The 19,267-nt window shown below is 36.6% G+C and overlaps 5 protein-coding genes across 7 annotated transcripts in view; 3 read left to right on the top strand and 2 right to left on the bottom strand.

Moving 5' to 3' along the window:
• Positions 1–1,556: 1,556 nt before the first annotated feature.
• LOC149654308 (nudC domain-containing protein 1) lies at positions 1,557–5,908 on the bottom strand. The gene is made up of 9 exons (XM_089845748.1): positions 5,704–5,908; positions 4,896–5,050; positions 4,599–4,775; positions 4,082–4,292; positions 3,760–3,954; positions 3,472–3,688; positions 2,793–3,063; positions 2,133–2,365; positions 1,557–1,828 (listed from the first exon to the last, which is right to left on the bottom strand). Exons 1-9 carry the CDS (start codon positions 5,810–5,812, stop codon positions 1,591–1,593), a joined length of 1,806 nt encoding a protein of 601 aa, XP_089701874.1. The 5' UTR covers positions 5,813–5,908; the 3' UTR covers positions 1,557–1,590.
• A 425-nt stretch (positions 5,909–6,333) lies between these two features.
• Positions 6,334–9,287, top strand: LOC149654307 (NAD-dependent protein deacylase sirtuin-5, mitochondrial-like). The gene is made up of 9 exons (XM_089845753.1): positions 6,334–6,459; positions 6,543–6,665; positions 7,008–7,211; positions 7,291–7,417; positions 7,481–7,568; positions 8,181–8,234; positions 8,301–8,418; positions 8,733–8,848; positions 8,943–9,287. The coding sequence occupies exons 2-9, from the start codon at positions 6,555–6,557 to the stop codon at positions 9,001–9,003; spliced, it is 879 nt and encodes a 292-aa protein (XP_089701879.1). The 5' UTR covers positions 6,334–6,459; positions 6,543–6,554; the 3' UTR covers positions 9,004–9,287.
• LOC149654306 (protein IMPACT-like) lies at positions 8,844–13,111 on the bottom strand. Its single transcript, XM_089845752.1, has 11 exons — positions 12,911–13,111; positions 12,711–12,833; positions 12,479–12,531; positions 12,345–12,407; positions 11,754–11,887; positions 11,556–11,683; positions 11,352–11,425; positions 10,734–10,797; positions 10,642–10,668; positions 10,405–10,539; positions 8,844–9,306 (listed from the first exon to the last, which is right to left on the bottom strand). Exons 1-11 carry the CDS (start codon positions 12,947–12,949, stop codon positions 9,265–9,267), a joined length of 882 nt encoding a protein of 293 aa, XP_089701878.1. The 5' UTR covers positions 12,950–13,111; the 3' UTR covers positions 8,844–9,264.
• A 32-nt stretch (positions 13,112–13,143) lies between these two features.
• On the top strand, positions 13,144–14,060 carry LOC149654305 (histone H2B type 1-A-like). Its single transcript, XM_089845754.1, has 2 exons — positions 13,144–13,663; positions 13,721–14,060. Exons 1-2 carry the CDS (start codon positions 13,513–13,515, stop codon positions 13,927–13,929), a joined length of 360 nt encoding a protein of 119 aa, XP_089701880.1. The 5' UTR covers positions 13,144–13,512; the 3' UTR covers positions 13,930–14,060.
• A 3,457-nt stretch (positions 14,061–17,517) lies between these two features.
• The window catches only part of LOC149654304 (neurotrimin-like), a 167,350-nt gene continuing 165,600 nt past the window's right edge, over positions 17,518–19,267 (top strand). For 2 of the 3 annotated variants that reach the window (XM_089845750.1, XM_089845749.1), the window contains exon 1: positions 17,518–18,351. In XM_089845750.1, the coding sequence (XP_089701876.1) occupies positions 18,210–18,351 (142 nt within the window). In that variant the 5' untranslated portion in view covers positions 17,518–18,209. The remainder of the gene's footprint in view (positions 18,352–19,267) is intronic. The other variant, XM_089845751.1, reaches the window with a different exon arrangement.

Genomic DNA, 19,267 nt, shown 5'->3' with positions numbered 1-19,267 from the left:
CCCTACATACTTCACGAGGAATTTTTTTTGGTGTAGCGTAAGATTTATTAAGTGTGATGGTACAGCCGATATATTTATTCCATGTGCCCCTTGTATACCAAGAACTAAGGTTAAAAGTTCATTTCTATAACTGATCCTTTCTTGATTGACGCTGTTTGACAGTGTATATCCGTGTCTGCATGTAGGGGGGCTCTACACGGGCAACTATGTCTGGTTTTCGTATCTCCAAGTATAGACTTTAAACGTCTAAGTATGACCGGCCTAGTTCGGCAGTGCTTCTCAAACTTAACTCTTTATAACAGACTGAAAGCTTTAACAGAGTTGATTTAAGTCACGAATTGAGAGATTTTCTCTTTTAAAATGTGCCGAAAGCGAAAACGGTTGCTTCTGCTGCCAGACAGTCACTCCGCGAAACTATAGGTCTAAACTAACAATTAAACCAATTGGATACCAATGATACTCAGATTTTAAACAAATCTCCTTTGACTTGCCCAATACAGCGCGTGTAGTCATGTCTGATTTCATTACTCATCCGATGACACTAGTGATAACGTAACGCGGGATATGTGAATAAAAAAGAAACCTCTTTTAAATAACCCAAACAGTTCAATATAATAGGAAGTGTCATTTTCAACGTGTTTTTAAAATCAATTTCCAAGCTTATATTGAAAAAAAGTTATTCAAATATCACTTGGATTTAATCCAAAACCTGTAACCCTCGCATATGCTAAACGCTTATCAGAATCAGCCGAATTTTTATATCTCCTATGAAGCCAGTACAAAATTTTATAGAAGAGTTATGAAAATAATGAAATTGTTACGCTTTTCAAAACCCCTATTTTAATCGAAAGAAAATCGAATGAGCGCGCATTTCGAATCACTTCTCTTCAGTTGTCCAACCAAACGCGTATATCTATACATATCCTTATCGTTATCGGTGGCCTATTCTTTCCCAAAAAGTTTTGAATTTTCCCACGTACAACACGTGTTGGGTGTTCTATGGGATGGCATGGCTGCCAATCATTCTTAAGAACTATCATCTCTCTCTTTTTTTTTATTCATTTTAAGACTTTAATCCGCCGGTAGGATATCAGACAAAAGACGCCGGCCTACTCTGTCCATGACCCCTTATTGCATTCTTACATGTACATTATGTCTAAACCCTATGAAAGTTCAAATAATATCTTACACTGACCTTTATCAAAGAGAAGGCGAAGAAATAATGTATTTATGTACTAAGGTTCGGGTTTACTGTATTCTTTGCTAAAAATCGCGCAAATTGCAAAAATGTAGGACACTAAAAAATATAGGCTTACGAGTTAAAAAACGTAATATAATCGACCGCTTATTTAAACCGAACTATCAAACAGTTGCATTAAATGCAAGTAAAATTAAATAATCCAAAGTTTGACAATATCCCCCAAAAAATCAAGCTTATTTCAGTTACCTGCAAGTCCGGTTTTGACTTCTGCGTTTCGTTCTTACACGTAAAGGCGCAATTTATATCGGCAATTCAGCTGGAAATCAATCAACTTTAATTAACTCAAAAGTTATGGCGAATTAATTCAACAAATTTTATCAATATTATTATCAATTATCTTCGCGAACTTTTATGGCGTACAAAGAATTTCGTGCCAAAATGAAAACGGTTCGATTGTTGACGCAGAGACCTAATATGCAATCACACTGATCCAAACTGATAACTTTCTGTTTAGCAATTCGATCGACTTCTCGTCCTGTTTTACGATTTCTCAGTGACGAAGAGTCCAAACTCTCAGGTTGGCAATAAATATACACGTGTCGATTTGAATCACACACAACTGCAAAACTGGAATTCACAAAAAAACGCAAGTACAACGAACTGATTATAAGAACGACCACATCAAACATTATCATTAGTTCGTTTCTATCTCAGAAAATTTGCTCTGACATGTCAAGAATCAGTCAGGAACGGGCAAAACTTGTGCACTATTGTCTTACTCGCGATTTTAATGTAATTTATGTCACTTCACATGTATTACGTCACGCGTGTCAATACACGTATTTTTAACTCGGGTCTTTTAGGTAATGTTATAGTGTAAGTCACGAAAAATGTTCCGACATTGTAAATAAGTTTAATAAAAATCGTTTACCTGAAATCTGGCGCTGAAGTGACATATTTTCTATCTTGTTTTGAAGCCAAAACGTATCCAAGTGCAGGATGCGTGGCTACGTGGTCTACTTGAAACTTTTCAGCTTCATTCTCCCTGGACATCGTGTTAGGTTGCCAGACAATTCCATCAACGTCGTAACGTGTACAAAATGGAGGCAAACTTTCATTTGTAGCCACAGTTTCGAACAGCCACTGATAACCTCCCATATTAACCTAAAAATTGTGTCATGGCCGATATTGTAAATTAACCGATGTCAATACGATACCGATGCTGATATCGAAGTTATACCGGAACCGATACCGATGCTAAAACCGCAGTTATACCGGAACCGATACCGATGCTGATACCGAAGTTATACCGGAACCGATACCGATGCTGATACCGAAGTTATACCGGAACCGATACCGAGATTAACCGATTATTTAGATTCGTTCAGATAACCGATATAGACTCAAAAGAAACCGATATAGACCGATTATTACCCGATATTATCTTTAAAATAACCTAGAAACGATAAACTAAGCTCGAACTACCAAGAGCCCATCACTATCAATAGTGATTTAAATAAATCAAGTGAAATAAGAACCCCAGACAAGTCAAATGCTTTCCCAAATTAAGGTACCTTTAGATTCAACATACCTGATGAGTAATTAGGTGATTCTCGCCATCAAAACGTTGAAGTATCAAATCTTCGTAACTAGAAAGATCGCAATCTTCCAATTGTTGGGGATCGTAAGCAGCGGGCATTCTGTTAACATCAGTAACTTCGCTTTCGGAAGTCAAATGGGCTAAACGCTGTTGCACCTCTTCTACCAAGGCAGGATCCATTACCTCCTGACCTTTATCGTCGCCATTCAAAAACAATTGTTTCCACCATACTTCCGACGTTTTGGTCAGAAAAACTTCCAATCTAAAGAAGGGTATCACGTCCATGGGGAATATAATATGATATATTGAAGCTCGCATTTATATGTGGGTGTTCCATTTTAGGGCCGACTGTTCCAAGTTAGAAATGGGGTGTTCCATTTTAGGACCCACTGTTCCAAGTTAGTATATAAAGTGGTGTTCCATTTTAGGACCCACTGTTCCAAGTTAGTATATAAAGGGCTGTTCCATTTTAGGACCGACTGTTCTAAGTTAGGGCTATAATCTACGTTTTTCTAAAACCCATCTTACTATAAACATGAATATGAGTGCAATCGAGCAGCAATAGTTCAAAGTTCACTTTACTACATTATTTGGTAATATCTGACTTTCCGAAAAGTGTTCCAAGATATGACTACTGACCCAAGCCAAATTAAAAATCATATATCATTACCTATTATTGGCAACCGTCCATGTGCTACTGGCCACATCAACAGTGTGTGTTAAAGGTCCCTCAATGACCGTTTTGTTTCTAACCTTAACTTTTAAATTGGAAGGTTTAATTTGAACTGATATATCAGATTTCTGATCCGATTCAACTTTGAACGTTACGCAAATGTCTTCCTTAGTTTGTACGAAGAAATATAAAGGTTGAAGTTGCTCATTGTCACCTTAACAAAAATGAACCGAAAACTTAACAGACAGGTCAAAGGTCTTCAAGTAAGAATTAAGCAAGTCTTACTCGAAGACTTTTCAGTTTCTTCATTAGGTGTTGCAACTTGCTTTTCGGAATCATAAACAATTTTAAATGGTTTCTCAGCTATTGTAATTAACATTCCAGTTAAGGCTTCAAAATACGCGTATAAAGGCGCGGAAAAACCAATAAAACGTCGATGACGTTTCATAAACCAACCACTAGACGTTTCCCTTCCCAGTGCTATAATAATAATAATTAGTTTAATGAATGTTAATTGCTTTAAAAATAATAATTAGCTTTAATGACTGTTGTTAACTCTGAAAACAGAATGTTAAGTGATCAATTTATAATGAAAAATATATCATACCACATGAAAATGTAAGCCATTCGAGAACACAGACAAAATGAGATCTGGTATTTTGGAATTGATTTTTGAACATGGGATAATCGTCTATTTTCGAAAAGTGTGATATTATGCATTCAAATTGGTGGTAACTAGGAAAGGCTTTGAACGATGAATGTAAAACTTTCGCTGGATATGAAACCTCAGAATCTTCCAATTTGTGAGTGTGACATTGCTAAATTAAGAAACATTTTGAGTACACTTTTGAATCATTGTTTTCATAGTGTTATCTTGGACAGACAATAATGAAACATAATTAGAACAATTCAACACATTTTAACTATGTCTAACTTCGTCTACAATTGGACTTTTCTATTTAGTCTTTGTAACATAATATGAAAATCACCTACAAAATGTATTGCATCACACAGAAAGGTCTAATTATACATTTCTGCATATTTCCATCATCGTTAAAGTGGTACGTATGTATGATACTGATCGTAGGTTTAACTTTTATTATGATAACAAACAAGAAACAAACCTGCCATGGCTCTCCTTCACTTCGACTTGGTGTGTTCAACAAAAACAGTTCATTGGAACCATTGCAAACCACAGCCCATTCGGATTGCGCGAACGATACTGAACAATTCGCTAAATTGCCAGGCATTTCACTTTGAGGTATTTTCCAAACACATCGCTGAGGCGAGAACCTACCATCCTAATCAAGTTGAAACCATTATATAATGTAAAAATCAGGTTTTTGTGCATGTGACGAGTCAACAAGTAATCCCTGCACAGTTTTAAGATTGTCTCTGACTAATGAAAAACGCTTCAGTACCTGAGACAGACGAGTCCACGTAATACATCTATTTTTATTAACGAAAAAGACACATTCATTGGCATAAGGATCAGACACTAGATGGTTGATTTGACCAAAATGTTGCGCATGGAGATATCCATATTGATCATCACCCAAATGAACTTCTTCCACTCCTAAAAGAGAACCATAATTTATTCTCAATATGAAAATAAATTATCCTCCTTTAGTTCTCTATTAGCCACTAAAAGGCATGATGACCAGCACAGACCACGAGTGGACGGGGGGCTTCAACATGGTTATATCATGGATAAAGAATGCGCGTGCGGAAATTTGTTTTCACTCTACAGGATCGGCAACTCCCTATCTCGAACGACAGCTTATTCTGTATACACTCTGTTACAACATCGGTTGTCAGCACGCGTAAAGCTATTTCTCTTTGTATCGTAGCTTTGTACGTGCTGTCAAGGGACAATAAACTTCAGGATCTTCAGGATTTAAAATCAATTTAAAATATCCTGAAGTTTTTTGTCTCTTGTCAGCACGCGCAAGGCTAGATTACATAGAGACCTAGCTTTGCGCGTGCTGACAACCGATGTTGTAACAGAGTATATACAGAATAAGCTGTCGTCCGAGATAGGGAGTTGCCTATCCTGTAGAGTGAAAACAAATTTCCTCACGCGCATTCTTCATCCATGGTTATATCATAGTAAAGTGCTTCAAAACATGCAAGTTACCGCCTGTTTCCCGGGCAACACACTATAGCTTTACATACCAGTACAAATTATACATGCAACATTACATATCTGTCAAATGAAATGTCTTTTACCTCCGTCATTCGTCTGAATTAAAACTGGTAATGGATCAAGTGAAAGCCTGTAGCATTCAAAATTTGCATCCAGAAGATTACGATCTGGTTTTAACGTTAATAATTCCATAACTTCAAGATTAAACCACAAAACAGTACACGCCGACACTCCGACACGCGAACTAACAGCCGAAAGCGACCTAAGCAGACGACAAATATTAAAGCCAGACGCGGTGGTTCTTCCTTCGGAGCACTGCCTCTGGCCCGCCCTCTGTGGAGTCTGCAGACTCTGTACTATCAACTCAGCGTCAACTTGTCAAGGCCTGTGTTTGGTATTTTTTTTTTTCGTTCTCAAAAGTGTCATTTTAAATCACCGCTGAATCCCGCTAGAGGCGCCGTTTCTCATACTCTTTCCCGCACGAATTACCCGCGAAAAGACGTCACTTTTCAAACTAAGTTCACGGCTATAGTTGTTGAATGATGTTATTATGTTCGATAGATAAAGTAAATTAATTACTAATCAAGTCTATACGAATATTTTACTTAGTCCAGATCAAATAATATCAGACTTTTATAAGTATTAGGAATAATTAGCGTCTCTAAAGCACGCGAAATCCAAATTACGCGGGAAATTGGTTTTCTGTAAACTGAAACAGAGCTAAGCCGCCATCTAGGATAGAGCTATAGAAAACTCGATATTTACGGAAACTGCGATTGAACTGAAAGTTTTTTGATTTGAAGGCAAGCTGTTAGAAACGATCTTTATCAAATCAAAATGTAAGATTAAAATCTTTATTATTTATAACCTTTATTACCGTTAATTGCGACTAAGCCTTATAAGGACATCTAAAAATTTCTAGAAAACACCTCGTATGGCTCTTCGTACCCTTTGGAGCTCTTCTTTGGGTAGAATCATGGCACCAGTGGTCAAAACAGCCAAACGTCCAAGCTCTGATTTTGCTGCATTTAGAGAGGCTTTTCAAGTAATTATAAACTAAAATATATCATAAGAAATGGGGGGTATTCTAGATGACAGTGTCCCCCCCCCTAAGTTCCTAAAATGTTTTATTATATTAAAACGCGTCTGGGCTGTGGTTTAGTTAGTTTAAATGCCAGTAGATGCTCCTATAGTCGAGGGGAGGAGTTAACTGGCCCGCTAAGCGTAGCAAAGGTCAGTTTTAGCCCCGCCCTCAATGGTAACGTGTTCTGATTGGTCCCTGTCTTTAGCAATGGTAAAATTGGTGTATTGCAGATTAGCCAACATGTTAGGGGCGCCAAAATTTGCAGTAAATTATTTTTAATTAATAATTGTAAAACATTTTCAGAGAGCAAAGCATATAGTCGCCTTAACAGGTGCAGGAATTAGTGCTGAAAGTGGCGTTCCTACATTTAGAGGGGAAGGTGGTTTATGGAGACGGTACCAGGCACAAAATTTAGCAACTCCTCAAGCATTCCTCTCAAATCCTTCATTAGTCTGGGAATTTTACTCTTATAGACGAGATTTGGTGCTAAGCAAGAGGCCAAACCCTGTATGTATCATCACAAGTACATTAGAAAAGTTTATGAAACATTGCTGAAACTTTTTACATTAATGTTAAAAACATAAAGGCCCATATGATTTTGGCTGAGGCAGAGAAACAATTAGCTCAAGAAGGGCGACGACTAGTGGTTATCACACAGAACATTGATGAACTTCACTGTGCAGCTGGAACCAAAAATATCCTTGAACTTCATGGTAACACCTTAGAGACCTTACACTTTTCAATCTTAGCTTCAATTGGAATCAAATTTTCCTTAGGTACACTTTTTAAGACTAGATGTGTTAAGTGTGGAGATATTGCTGAAAACAGAGATAGTCCTATATGTCCAGCTTTAGCAGGAAAAGGGTATGTATGTTTAAGGGACATGGTGTCCTTTATAACCATTTACCATGTTTTGTAACTCAACTCTTTAAAGGGAGGGTGAAGTAGAAAATCAAGTGATTTTTTTTTATCGATTCTTCTACTAATTATAAGACCAGTCTGCGCATAGTGAAACATTCAGGAAATACTTCCGAATGATTTTAAAATTCAAATTAGGTTCAGATTTTAAGGATAATTTTAAATAAGCCCCTCCGACCAATCGCGTAACGCCTTGCCTTTTTAGTAACAAAATTCTCGTGGCACGTTCCGTGTTGAATGAAATTTATCACGAGATTTGATAAAATTCGCCCGCGACGTGACAATCGTGGCGCGAGACATGGAGCATGCGTGCCACGAGAATTTTGTTGCTAAAAAGGCAGGGCGTTACGCGATTGGTCGGAGGGGCTTGTTTAAAATTATCCTCAAAATCTGAACCTAATTTGAATTTTAAAATCATTCGGAATTGGTATTTCCTGAATGTTTCACTATGCAGACGGGTCTTATAATTAGTAGAAGAATCGTTAAAAATTCACTTGATTTTCTACTTCACCCTCCCTTTAAAAGTGTATCTGTTTAAAATTATTGTTTAATTCAAAGGGAACCGGATCCAGATGTTGCAGATGCAAGAATTCCAGAGGGTGAACTTCCCAGGTAATAATAATAATAATCAAAAGAACACGGGAAACACAGAAGAATTGAAAATAAAATTTCGTGTAGATGCAAAAAATGTACAGGATTGTTGAGGCCACATGTTGTTTGGTTTGGAGAATCTTTAGATCCTGATATCTTGCAATCTGCCCAGAAAGAACTGAAAGATTGCGATTTATGCCTTGTGGTTGGTTGCAATTAGCGGTCTTATTCCTGATCAGCGCCACCTACCCATAGCGGCGACTTTGAGAACTACTGTAAGCGGCAAGCCAATCAGATGTCGCTAAAATCTGGTGACGTCACTGACTGGCACTCTCGGGTCTTACCAAAAATGACGTCACCAGATTTTAGCGACATCTGATTGGCTTGCCGCTTACAGTAGTTCTCAAAGTCACCGCTATGGGTAGATGGCGCTGATCAGGAATAAGACCGCTAATTAAAACTTAGTGCGTGTTTGGCATAATAAAACTTAACAACACACAACACTTTTATTTAAAATAGATCGGAACTTCATCTGTCGTTTACCCGGCAGCGATGTTCGCTCCTGAAGTTGCTAATAGAGGTGTTCCAGTTGCAGAATTTAATTTAGAGAATACCGCGGGAACAGATCACTTTGGGTAATAGATTTTATTACATAATTAAGTTTAGTTCCATTTGGGGGGAAGATAAATTTAATTTAATTAAAATAACTTTGATAATTTTTTTTTTCAGATTTTATTTTGAAGGTCGATGCGGAAGTACCTTACCAAAGGCTTTATCCCTCTCAAACTAAATAGAATATACAGTATATTCTTTATTATTCGTACCTAACCCAGCATAATAATTAATTAATTATATTTGGCTTTTCTTTTTTTCATAATAAATATTGTAAAGCCTGAAATAATTTAGTTTCAAAAAAACAAATTAATTGTTCCTTTATAAAAATATGTTGTTTTTCTGTTGTTATTATTTTTGTACTTTAGTTTATCAATTCAAAAGTCATATTATTTCTATAAACAAAGCATTAAATCACGTCTTTAGACCAAAATAAATGTCACTTTCCTTTCTTCTTTTTGTTTTTCGATGTGTCTTCTTTCTAAAGGTGGAATTAAAATTAAATACACTATCAAGGTTCCTAAACCACATTAACTTCGAAGGAAAAGATTAGACCATGTTTCTATACGCTATACCTTAAAAGAAACATGTTACACAGGGTGAGGGTTCATACAATTTTTGGAAAACAAATTTCCCTGAGATTTATGGGAGGTTTTTCCCCCATATACTTCCCTGAATCTTCCAGGTTTTTCCCGTATATGGAGTATCCTATGGAGCAAATGTTAACGAAGGAGGAGGGGGCAAATATGACTATTACATACTCAAAGGACATCCCCGTATCTCTAATAGAACCAGAGTTATGAGCCTCCAATGTATAGTGTAATGTTAATCCTACGGAGGGGATGTTTATGAACATTTTGCTTAATTACTCGGCCCCTGTTTGTCGTAGCCCTACGTTTTTAGTATGGTTGGATGGGGGGCAAATTGGACTATAACATACTCAAAGGACATCCCCCTATCTCTAGTAGAAACAGAGTAACGAGCCTCCAATGTATAGTGAGATGTTAATCCTACGGAGGGCGCTATGTTTATGAACATTTTGCTTAATTACTCGGCCCCTGTTTGTCGTAGCCCTACGTTTTTAGTATGGTTGGATGGGGGGCAAATTGGACTATAACATACTCAAAGGACATCCCCGTATCTCTAATATAACCAGAGTTATGAGCCTCCAATGTATAGTGAGATGTTAATCCTACGGAGGGCGCTATGTTTATGAACATTTTGCTTAATTACTCGGCTCCTGTTTGTCGTAGCCCTACGTTTTTAGTATGGTTGGATGGGGGACAAATTGGACTATAACATACTCAAAGGACATCCCCGTATCTCTAATTTAACCAGAGTTATGAGCCTCCAATGTATAGTGTAATGTTAATCCTACGGATGGCATGTTTATGAACATTTTGCTTAATTACTCGGCCCCTGTTTGACGCAAATTTCCCTGTTTTCCCTGAATTTAACTAAAAATTATAAATTTCCCTGAGGTTTTTGTCAACTATTTATTTCCCTGATTATTCCAGGTTTTCCCTGTTTTCCAGGTTTGTATGAACCCTGATGTTATAATGTGAATGAATAAAGATACCTGTTCCGGAATTAGGTTGTGTTCCTTCAAAATATCTCTGGCAACATTGTTTATATGTTTAAATCTATCAGGACCTAACTGTATACCACCAAACCATCTTGAAACAACTACAAGTACATTTTGAGCTTCTAAAATCTAGAAAACATTTCAATACACAATTTGAAGTATATTGTATAACTAAAGAGTATAATCTCGGAGCGGAGGTTTAGATCCCTTCATTAAAATAAAATAAAAAACCTGAAGTAGATGTAGAAGTCTAGAGCCCTGAAATATTATAAACAGTTTATGAATGATTAGACATGAACTAATTATAAAAATTAATTGTGTACCGCGTGAGTTTCTCCATCATCATCACAATCTTGCGAAAAAGCTTTTCTTGATTCAATATAAATTCTAATAAATTTGTTATAATTAATATTTCACTTTAAACTTAATCCCTTCAAAGTTAGGACCCTTTTCAACAAACAACCAGGGGTGTGCGAGTACTCATTAAGTTCGAGTACTCGACTCGATACTCGATAACAACACATTGAGATACTCGAGACAGATTCGAGTAGCTTTTTAACATCTTAAATACTCGACAAATACTCGAGTCCGAGGCTTACAACTACAGCAGACGATGAGTTCATGATCATTTATTTTGAAAATCACCTGTTCAAAGTTTAATTGATCACTAACAATCTTTTTGAACTAGTTAGATATTAGATAATTGAAAATCTTCGTTATTTTCAAGAAATTTACAAAATTGCTACTCGACAAGTCAATATTTGAGACTCGATAATTACTCGAAAGAACCAAAATTTGACCTATCTAAATACTCGATACTCGAAAGTATTTTTGAGACTCGGCTCGATACTCGATAAGAAATTAGTTTCGATACTCGGACTCGGCTCGAAACCGAAAAAACGGGACTCGCACACCACTGCAAACAACATCTCAACACCAACCTATATGCAGATATATTATGTGTTGCAGAAGCAATTTTTCGATTTTCTAATAATCTCCTTGTAACTTCTTTAACCTATTTTGAGATAAAATAGGTTAAATAGTTTAGGAAAGGTTTTATTAATGTTTTAATAACAATATAAATCAATTTAAAACCATGGTTGTCAGACCAATTCATTCTTCCTTAACATCCAAGTCATATTTACCTGATCAACAGAAACTACAATGGCAACATGAGCCTGAAAAGTACTTTTTCTATCAGTGATTGGCTGACCATGAAAAATAGGAATTACGTCACTTTCACTGCTTGTATTTGAAGGTTGATATTCCAATTCTATTAAAATAGGCATATCTATTTAAAAACTTAGGCCTACAAACTCACAAACTATCTTAGTTTTTTTTACCTAATTTCAAGAGATCATGAGTCATTTCATCTACAGTTGGTTCTTTTTCTAATTCATTTTGGTGTTGATTTGTGTTAAGAAATTCTTTTATTTTATCAATCCACATAAAAATTACACTTTCGCCAACATGATCACTGAAATAATTTTATGTAAATGTGTTTCTAGGTTGGGAAAAGTTCTCTCTATAGTTTTAAAGCAAATAGTGGCTAATCTTCTACACACCAATAGGGACTTGGAAATTCGGGCTTAACTCCGCCCCCAACGCCATTATGGTATGTTTTTTTAACAGAATGAAAGCTACATAAGCCCCTCCTCCTGGTATGTTTTTTAGCACTAGTGGAAGGTAGCCTGACGTTGCATGACGTAGTACTGCCAAGTCCCTATTTCACCTTGTCAAACCAATCAGAACTCATCCTTAAGGGTGGAGCTAAAACTAGCCTTTTCTAAGCTCCTCCCACCGATTATGGGAGCATCTAGTGGCATTTTTTTGAACTAAACCTTGGCCCATATTTGCTTTAAAACACCATATATGTGGATTCATGTTTAAAATTTATATATTTCTGATAATAGTCTATAAACTTGCATTCATACCTATAAATGAAATCTAAAGAAGCACAAAGCAATGATTTTTCATTTCTTTTTAGCCATGGAGCACTGTCAAAAAATATTTTGATGGTAATGGGTCTTATAATCAGAAATTAATAGATTTCTTTTGAGAAAACTACCTTATTTGATATAATGGTGGCTCAATTAGAGGGTATCCTGGACTAAAGGTAATCTAATAGAAAAAATAATATTTGAGAGGTCATAGGGCAATGTCTCTTCCTTATTCTATCCTTAAATTGTAATTTAAAAGTTTGTAAATATGCCATCTGAATGCTCCATATGGCAAAGAGTTTTGAACCATATATTTTTTATGGTGTAAAGTAGGCCTATAAATATGGTCAATTCCCTTACACTCAAGTTGACATATCTGGCTGGATCTTCTCCAAACACCATGATACTATAGATATTGCCATTTTCATTTTCCCTCTTCCAATCATTACCATAAATGGCTGAAAGCGCTTCAATTTCATCAGACTTGTAGTCAAAACCATTAATTATAAGAATTAATTCCTAAGGCAATCAAATACTCATATATAAAATATGTGGTTTACCTGTAATGTCTTGATTTCTCCCTCGGTTACGGAAGTCATACCACCTCTAATGTTTCTAATTAATTTGTTAAATTCATATAGAAGACTAGTTAACAAAGATAAACAATTTCTAAAACGATATCAAAATAAACAGATTCGCTGGAAAAAATCATCCTTTTTCCTAAGTTAACCGCAGGTTTGAAAGCAGACGAATTATTGGGGGGTTTTTTTTTTATTCTTTGGAGTGTCTGGTGCGGGTGGGCACGTGTCATGGTGCCTTATCCCCTTCAATATTTCGAAGCGAAACTAGTGTCGTCTGCTAAAACGTCTAATCAAAATATTTAAAATTTTGGCGGGCTCGGGAAGCAGTTACTATAAAAATATACAGATCGCTTTTAGAACCTAGAAATTTGGATAAAAAATGAATCGAACATCTCACAAATTCATATTAAGGCCTAATAAATTTTTAACACAATTTTTTAATTAATTTACCTTATTTAAAAATACTAATATATGATATTTTATACCTGCTAAGCATATTTCTACATATTTTCCAAGATATAAAAGCCTGTTAAACCCGAAATGAAGAATCATAAGTTTAATAATCTAGTAATTCGACTATCATGGCACCGCGATCAAAAATTCAAAATAAACCCCAAAGTGGTCCTCGAAAGGAACTGAAAAAACCAAAGAAAACCTCCAAGTACGGGTTTAAAAGATACCTTAAACAACTTTTAAAGACATTAGAACCGGAAATTGTACTAAACATGACTGGTAAGTATATTTGGTATTAAGAAAAGGAGACGTTCATTAACACATTTATTTTGTTAGCCTCGAATGTGATGGAAGATTTCTTCGAGGACATGTTGGGAAAAATCGCCTCGGAAGCTGGTCAACTTCGAACCAAAGTTGGAGGAAAAACTATGACTAGCGATGACGTCTTAGCGGCCATAAAATTAACCATGCCGCCGGAATTGGCTTCCGAGACCATAAAATTCTCGCGTATGACTGTCAGAGAATTAAAGGCATCATACGCCTGAAGTTTTAATTTTTATAATTTTTTTTTGTTCGTTTTTAAATTTTATATGTTTCGTCCCCTTTTTTAAAACACGTTAAAAAATTCTTCATTTTCTTTTAAATATTAGTTTTTACTTTTAAATGTTTCGTTCAATTTCACGCCTAAAATTAAAATTTTTGTCAATTAACGTTTAGTTCAATTTTAAATTTTATTTGTACCGTCCCCTTTTTTTAAACGCGTTAAAATTCTTCATTTTGTTTTAAATGTTAGTTGTAATTTTTAAATAAATTGTTTTCCAAAATTAACACTCTGAAATTGCAATTTGAGTGGTTTATAGTATTTCAGGAGCTTGGTTTGATATAATATTCTGTCGTAAAAAACGCTGGCATTCAGAATACAAGAGTACTTACATATCATTGTAGTAGTTAGTTAATCGCACGAATTTTAGTCACTAATTTTTTCGTGTTGAAATCTTGTGGTAATTTCAATTTAGTTACTCTTTTGTACACGCAACCTTCTGCGCAGTTGGTATGGTATAGAAGAAGAAAGTTGTCTTCGGGGAAATTCCAAAGAACGCGCGAAAGTTTGGTGGATCTGATTCTTCGGAACTAATTAGCCGAAACGTATAGACGCTCCATAGCCCTGATTGGGAAACTCTTAATAACATTAGCTAGTAATTAAGCCAAGCAACATGACGCCTTGGGAGCATTCACAATGGCTTACATGTAGCCCAAGGAAATCCGTCCGGAGGAAGAGAGAGAGACTGAGAGAGCGAGAGAGTACTAAGAAAACAGAAATTGTTTAATCGTCAATCGGGAAGTCCCGCGAACTAGACAATGCGAGTCCGCTAATTAGCAAACCGATGATTCACCAAGCTTATATACCTGCTACACGATTTACAGGAGAAAAAATGCTTCAGACAATTTCAGATACGACTACTAAACATTTCTTATACGGACATAAGAAATTACAATATTATTTGTCCGTTTGATATCACTTAATTGAAGATACTAATCATGCATTAATTCTTAATGCAAATATTTGATAAATTTAATTTTTTATTTTGTTACAAATAAACCCCATTAGTAAAAGTAGAATGTGTTGTACATTCAGGTCAGTGGAAAGTTCGGCCAAAATATACTCCATAACAACTATCCATTCTCGTTCTCTTCTGATTTTTGGATGCGGGTATCTATAGTAACATAAGTTTATAAGATATGTTCCATAAGTATGACCCTTACTAGAGAGCTACTGATAGCTAGTTCAAGAACGACAAGCGAGAATTGACTACACTCGGTTTTGCAGTCCATCATCCTATACTACGTCTCTGACAGCGCCTCACTAGGCATCACTTTACCTACGTCACATCATGACAAGCTCTCGGTAACAAGTGACAAACTTATGGAGGAGCATATATCTTATGAACTTATGATAATAAGCATCATTCGTATAGTTCAAAATCTCGCCATACTTATGTAAAGTCTGGAAGATGTTTTCTCAGCTTCGTTGATCAAATAGATCCTTTTCAGTACGTACTACGTAGGGTTAATATGTATGTGGACACAAAGGCGTTAGATGGGGCTTCAAAGTTACTAGTCCATCAAATTACTTTTGTTTGAAGTCATACATAAACTACCTCGTTGTATCCACAAACCAGGTAGTCAAATACCAGACCCCTGACCTTAGAAAAGGATGAATCTACCGAGAGCTTTTAATACAACCTAAGCTTAGCCAAATGAAAATAGTGTTATTAAAGTTTTGCTCTTTTTAATAGCAGATATACAAATTTGCAGCGTCCAAGCGGTTATTATGTCGGCTAAACTGTATAGCTAACACAACCGGAGGCGCTACAGTCAATCGATATTTTTTATGCCAATTTTCTTAATCAACGCGAATTTCCAATTAAGATGTTTCTTCATTTTTGCTTGAGCCTTGGGGAACTTCCTAGATCGAGTTAAGATAACTTTGACTAAATTAGAAACTCTTTGTTATCTCTCTCCAGTTTATATAAGATTCATTTTTCTTCTTAGGAGCCCCCCGAGGAACTGTATTTTAATCCAACAGTTTCCTAAGGATTTTTTTTTCTTCTTCTTCAAGCATGCAGTTTAGGTGGGCTAGAATTTTTTAACATATTGTACCTAATTGTAGTCGTTGAGCGGTTTAGAAGACTTACACAACGGAAATAGGATGAGATATTTCACTTGACCTACAAGCGTCCAATTTTTGGAGTTCCAAGTTTAACATTGCTCTAAATGTAAGCTTTTGGAATATGTCATAATTGTTGCGACAATATTATTCGATAAACTAGATAAAAGGTGTACTTTATTATATATATTTAATATAAACAAAAACTTCATAAGATATGTCCATTAAGTTTGTCACTGGTTACTGAGAGATTTCCATGAAATAACGTAGGTTACACGTCATAGATTCTTGTAAAGCGACGCCTGGTGAGGCACTGTTAAGGTTTAGTACAGACTATATAGAAAGATGGACTGCAAAATTAACCGAGTGTAGTCAGTTCTCGCTTGTCGTTCTCGAACTAGCTCTTAGTAAGTCGTTAGTATTACGAAGTATTGGAAGAGTCATACTTATCTTATAAACTTATGATATAAATGGAGCACGTCACTGCTGATTGCGAAGGCCTAAATGTCGAGTTATAGAGTTGATATATATTTTTAGCACAGAATTTTTCATACGCCAATAATATCACATTCACCAGTGTCAAGTTTAATAGCGTATTGGTTATTTTCACTGGTTAGGTGTGATTTTCTTACTGTCCAAAATAAGATTACTTTAAAGGGGTGCAATCGCGTGTTGAGAGAGGCGCTAAATATCGTTTTTCAATTCGTTCCATCGTGATCATCTATATCTCTAATGAAATTCCATAGCAGGTGCCTTAACTAACACGATGCAGAATCCGAAAATGAATAGGCGTTGCTATCTTCTACATTACGTAGATAATATGGCATGGCGTAAACCATACTGGGCCTCAAATGAAGGATAGCCTGTTACGTCTTTACCTTTTATTTTGAGGATAGTTTTAATAGATTTAAACAGTTCTCGAAAATACGTAATACAACGTCCTTAACCTAACCCAACCTATAAGGAGAGAGTGCAATGGAGCGGTATGATGATGGGCGATGAAAGTCTCCTAGTGTACCTTGGGAACGCCCCTACCCTTCGGTATACGATTGTTAAGTGCTGCCGCGTAGCGTCACAGTATTTGTATGAGAACTAGCTTCTTTCTGTAAGACACAGGGGGTAGCCTGCACGGTTCCGCACGGTACGACCCTACCGAAACGCTGAGCATGCTGGGAGGACAGAGGCTACGTCCTCCATGGTCAAAGTAACCTAAATCTAACTGACACTACCAGTCATTTCCGTTTTAAATCTTTTTTAATTATCCTTAAGTAGTCTTTTGCATACAGGGGGAGGCAACAATGCGCCAAAATATAATCTTATTTCCCTAATACCAATATCCAAACCCCATACCTCCATGACCCTTACCAGTAGTTCAAAGGGGGGGTTTTAGTTTGCGGTGGCTTGGGTAGAAGGGGCCACGGTCGCTAGTTAGGGTTTTCATTCGTGTTCGGAAGCACGACATCTGGCTGGTACTGCTCAGTCAAGTCCGTCGCTCCCATCGGAGAGTGGCATCGCGTTTCTCTCGCCTTCTCTTTCGGAGGATCGACATTTCGGCCTAGGAGAAAGATTTTTCCCTGACTAACCCTTATCCGGAGTTGTAGTTAAATAAATGTGAACGTTTATTACGCGTCTTGATTGAAAAGCCAGAATTCTTAGTCCATCTTGAACCAGTGAAGGAATTTAATTTGGGAGAACAGATTGGAAATTTGTGTCATCGGTTTTGGACATTTTTTTTCTTTCAAAGTGACAAAATGATTCGACGTCATCGCGATTGAAGATACTCGTAGAATCTTTCCATCTGATGAAAACTTAATATTCAAAAACGGTTGTTATTCTTGAATTGGTGGGAATCACGTTTTAAAATACTTGGAGAATAAAATAAATTATTTACAAAACAGTGATGAATCTTTGAATAAACAAAACTAAACAAAAAAGAAGTGAAATTTTGCTGGAAGATTACGGGGTTTCGATTTAAATATGACAACTTGGGTAAAGGATAAAATTGTAAAGTGTGAAATAATTGCCGATACTGGATTATTATTTTTAACGGCTTAATATAAAGATATGCGCGTCTCCATTGTATCAGTGTCGATATTATTTGTGCTTTTCACTGGAATTAACCGTGTGTGATCTCCCAGACACTGGAATTTTCCGAATATGGACGATCGGGTACGAAAAGAGTGGTGTCGTCAGATCCAGAGTTGGGCGTACCTCTCCGTCGCCGCGATACTCGCTTCCTACGTCTTATCTTCGTGTAACGTCTCCGCTTTTAACATTACAGGCAGCACCCTGCTCGAGGGTGAGTTGACCATTATGATAAATAATCTTAGCGCGAATTCGAGGTGGTAAATAATCCCTGGACAGCGTGGGAAGAAGGTTGTCCATGCAGCTTCTCACTGGTTGGTAGGGTTACCATCTCGGAGGCGCGCATCCCTTCTTGATGTTTTGCCTACTGTAGTAGTATTTGTACGATGACATATTTAGAAACAACGGAGTATTATCTTCGCGTTATTCAGCGATATCTTTATGATCGATGTCACATGGGTGGCCGTGGTATTGGCCGCTAATGATTGTCCGGCTTATCGCTCGCGGTTATTGATACTTTGTAATTTTCCGATATCACTTACTCCCTTACCAAAGATGACCTTTTTATCGCGAACACTCTTAATGGCTATTACCAGAAGCCTGTTACCCAAGGTCCGAAAGGACGCACTGTGCCTGTTAGATCTCACCTTTAAGTCGGTTGAAGAGGAATATTACACGAATACAGACAAAAATCTCATTTGTGATGCTTTTAAAGGGTTCATTTCGTCATCAGAAACGAACCCAATTAATCGTGCGATGATGTTTGAAATTCTGACCCTCGATCTGCATACCGATGATGTTAGCATTGCAAGTTTATCATTGATGGGAATAGTAGGAAAGCAAACTTGAAGGGGGAAGTTCATAAGACTCGTGCTTTACATACCTAAAGGTTTAAGAGAATATATACACTCTTCTATTATCCCCTTCTGCTATTGTCCGTTGTAAGGTCCTTGGTAATACTATAGCCTTCTCTAAATTGATTTTAAACTGGGGGATTTTGCGCGTGACCATTTGGTAAACGCGTTACAAAAGGTGATATCGCTAACGATGCACCCTATTGTTCTCCGCATAAATAACATACAACGGCTCGCGCTTCAAACGTATATACCACATTCTATTGATGTATAAAT

The sequence above is a fragment of the Phalangium opilio genome, unplaced genomic scaffold (assembly GCF_054372755.1).
Source record: "Phalangium opilio isolate 3A_F unplaced genomic scaffold, DU_Popi_V2 ptg000079l_1, whole genome shotgun sequence".
Classification (NCBI taxonomy): domain Eukaryota; kingdom Metazoa; phylum Arthropoda; class Arachnida; order Opiliones; family Phalangiidae; genus Phalangium; species Phalangium opilio.
Note: the sequence above shows the minus strand (reverse complement) of the source record. Positions and strands in the feature narration are given on the sequence as shown.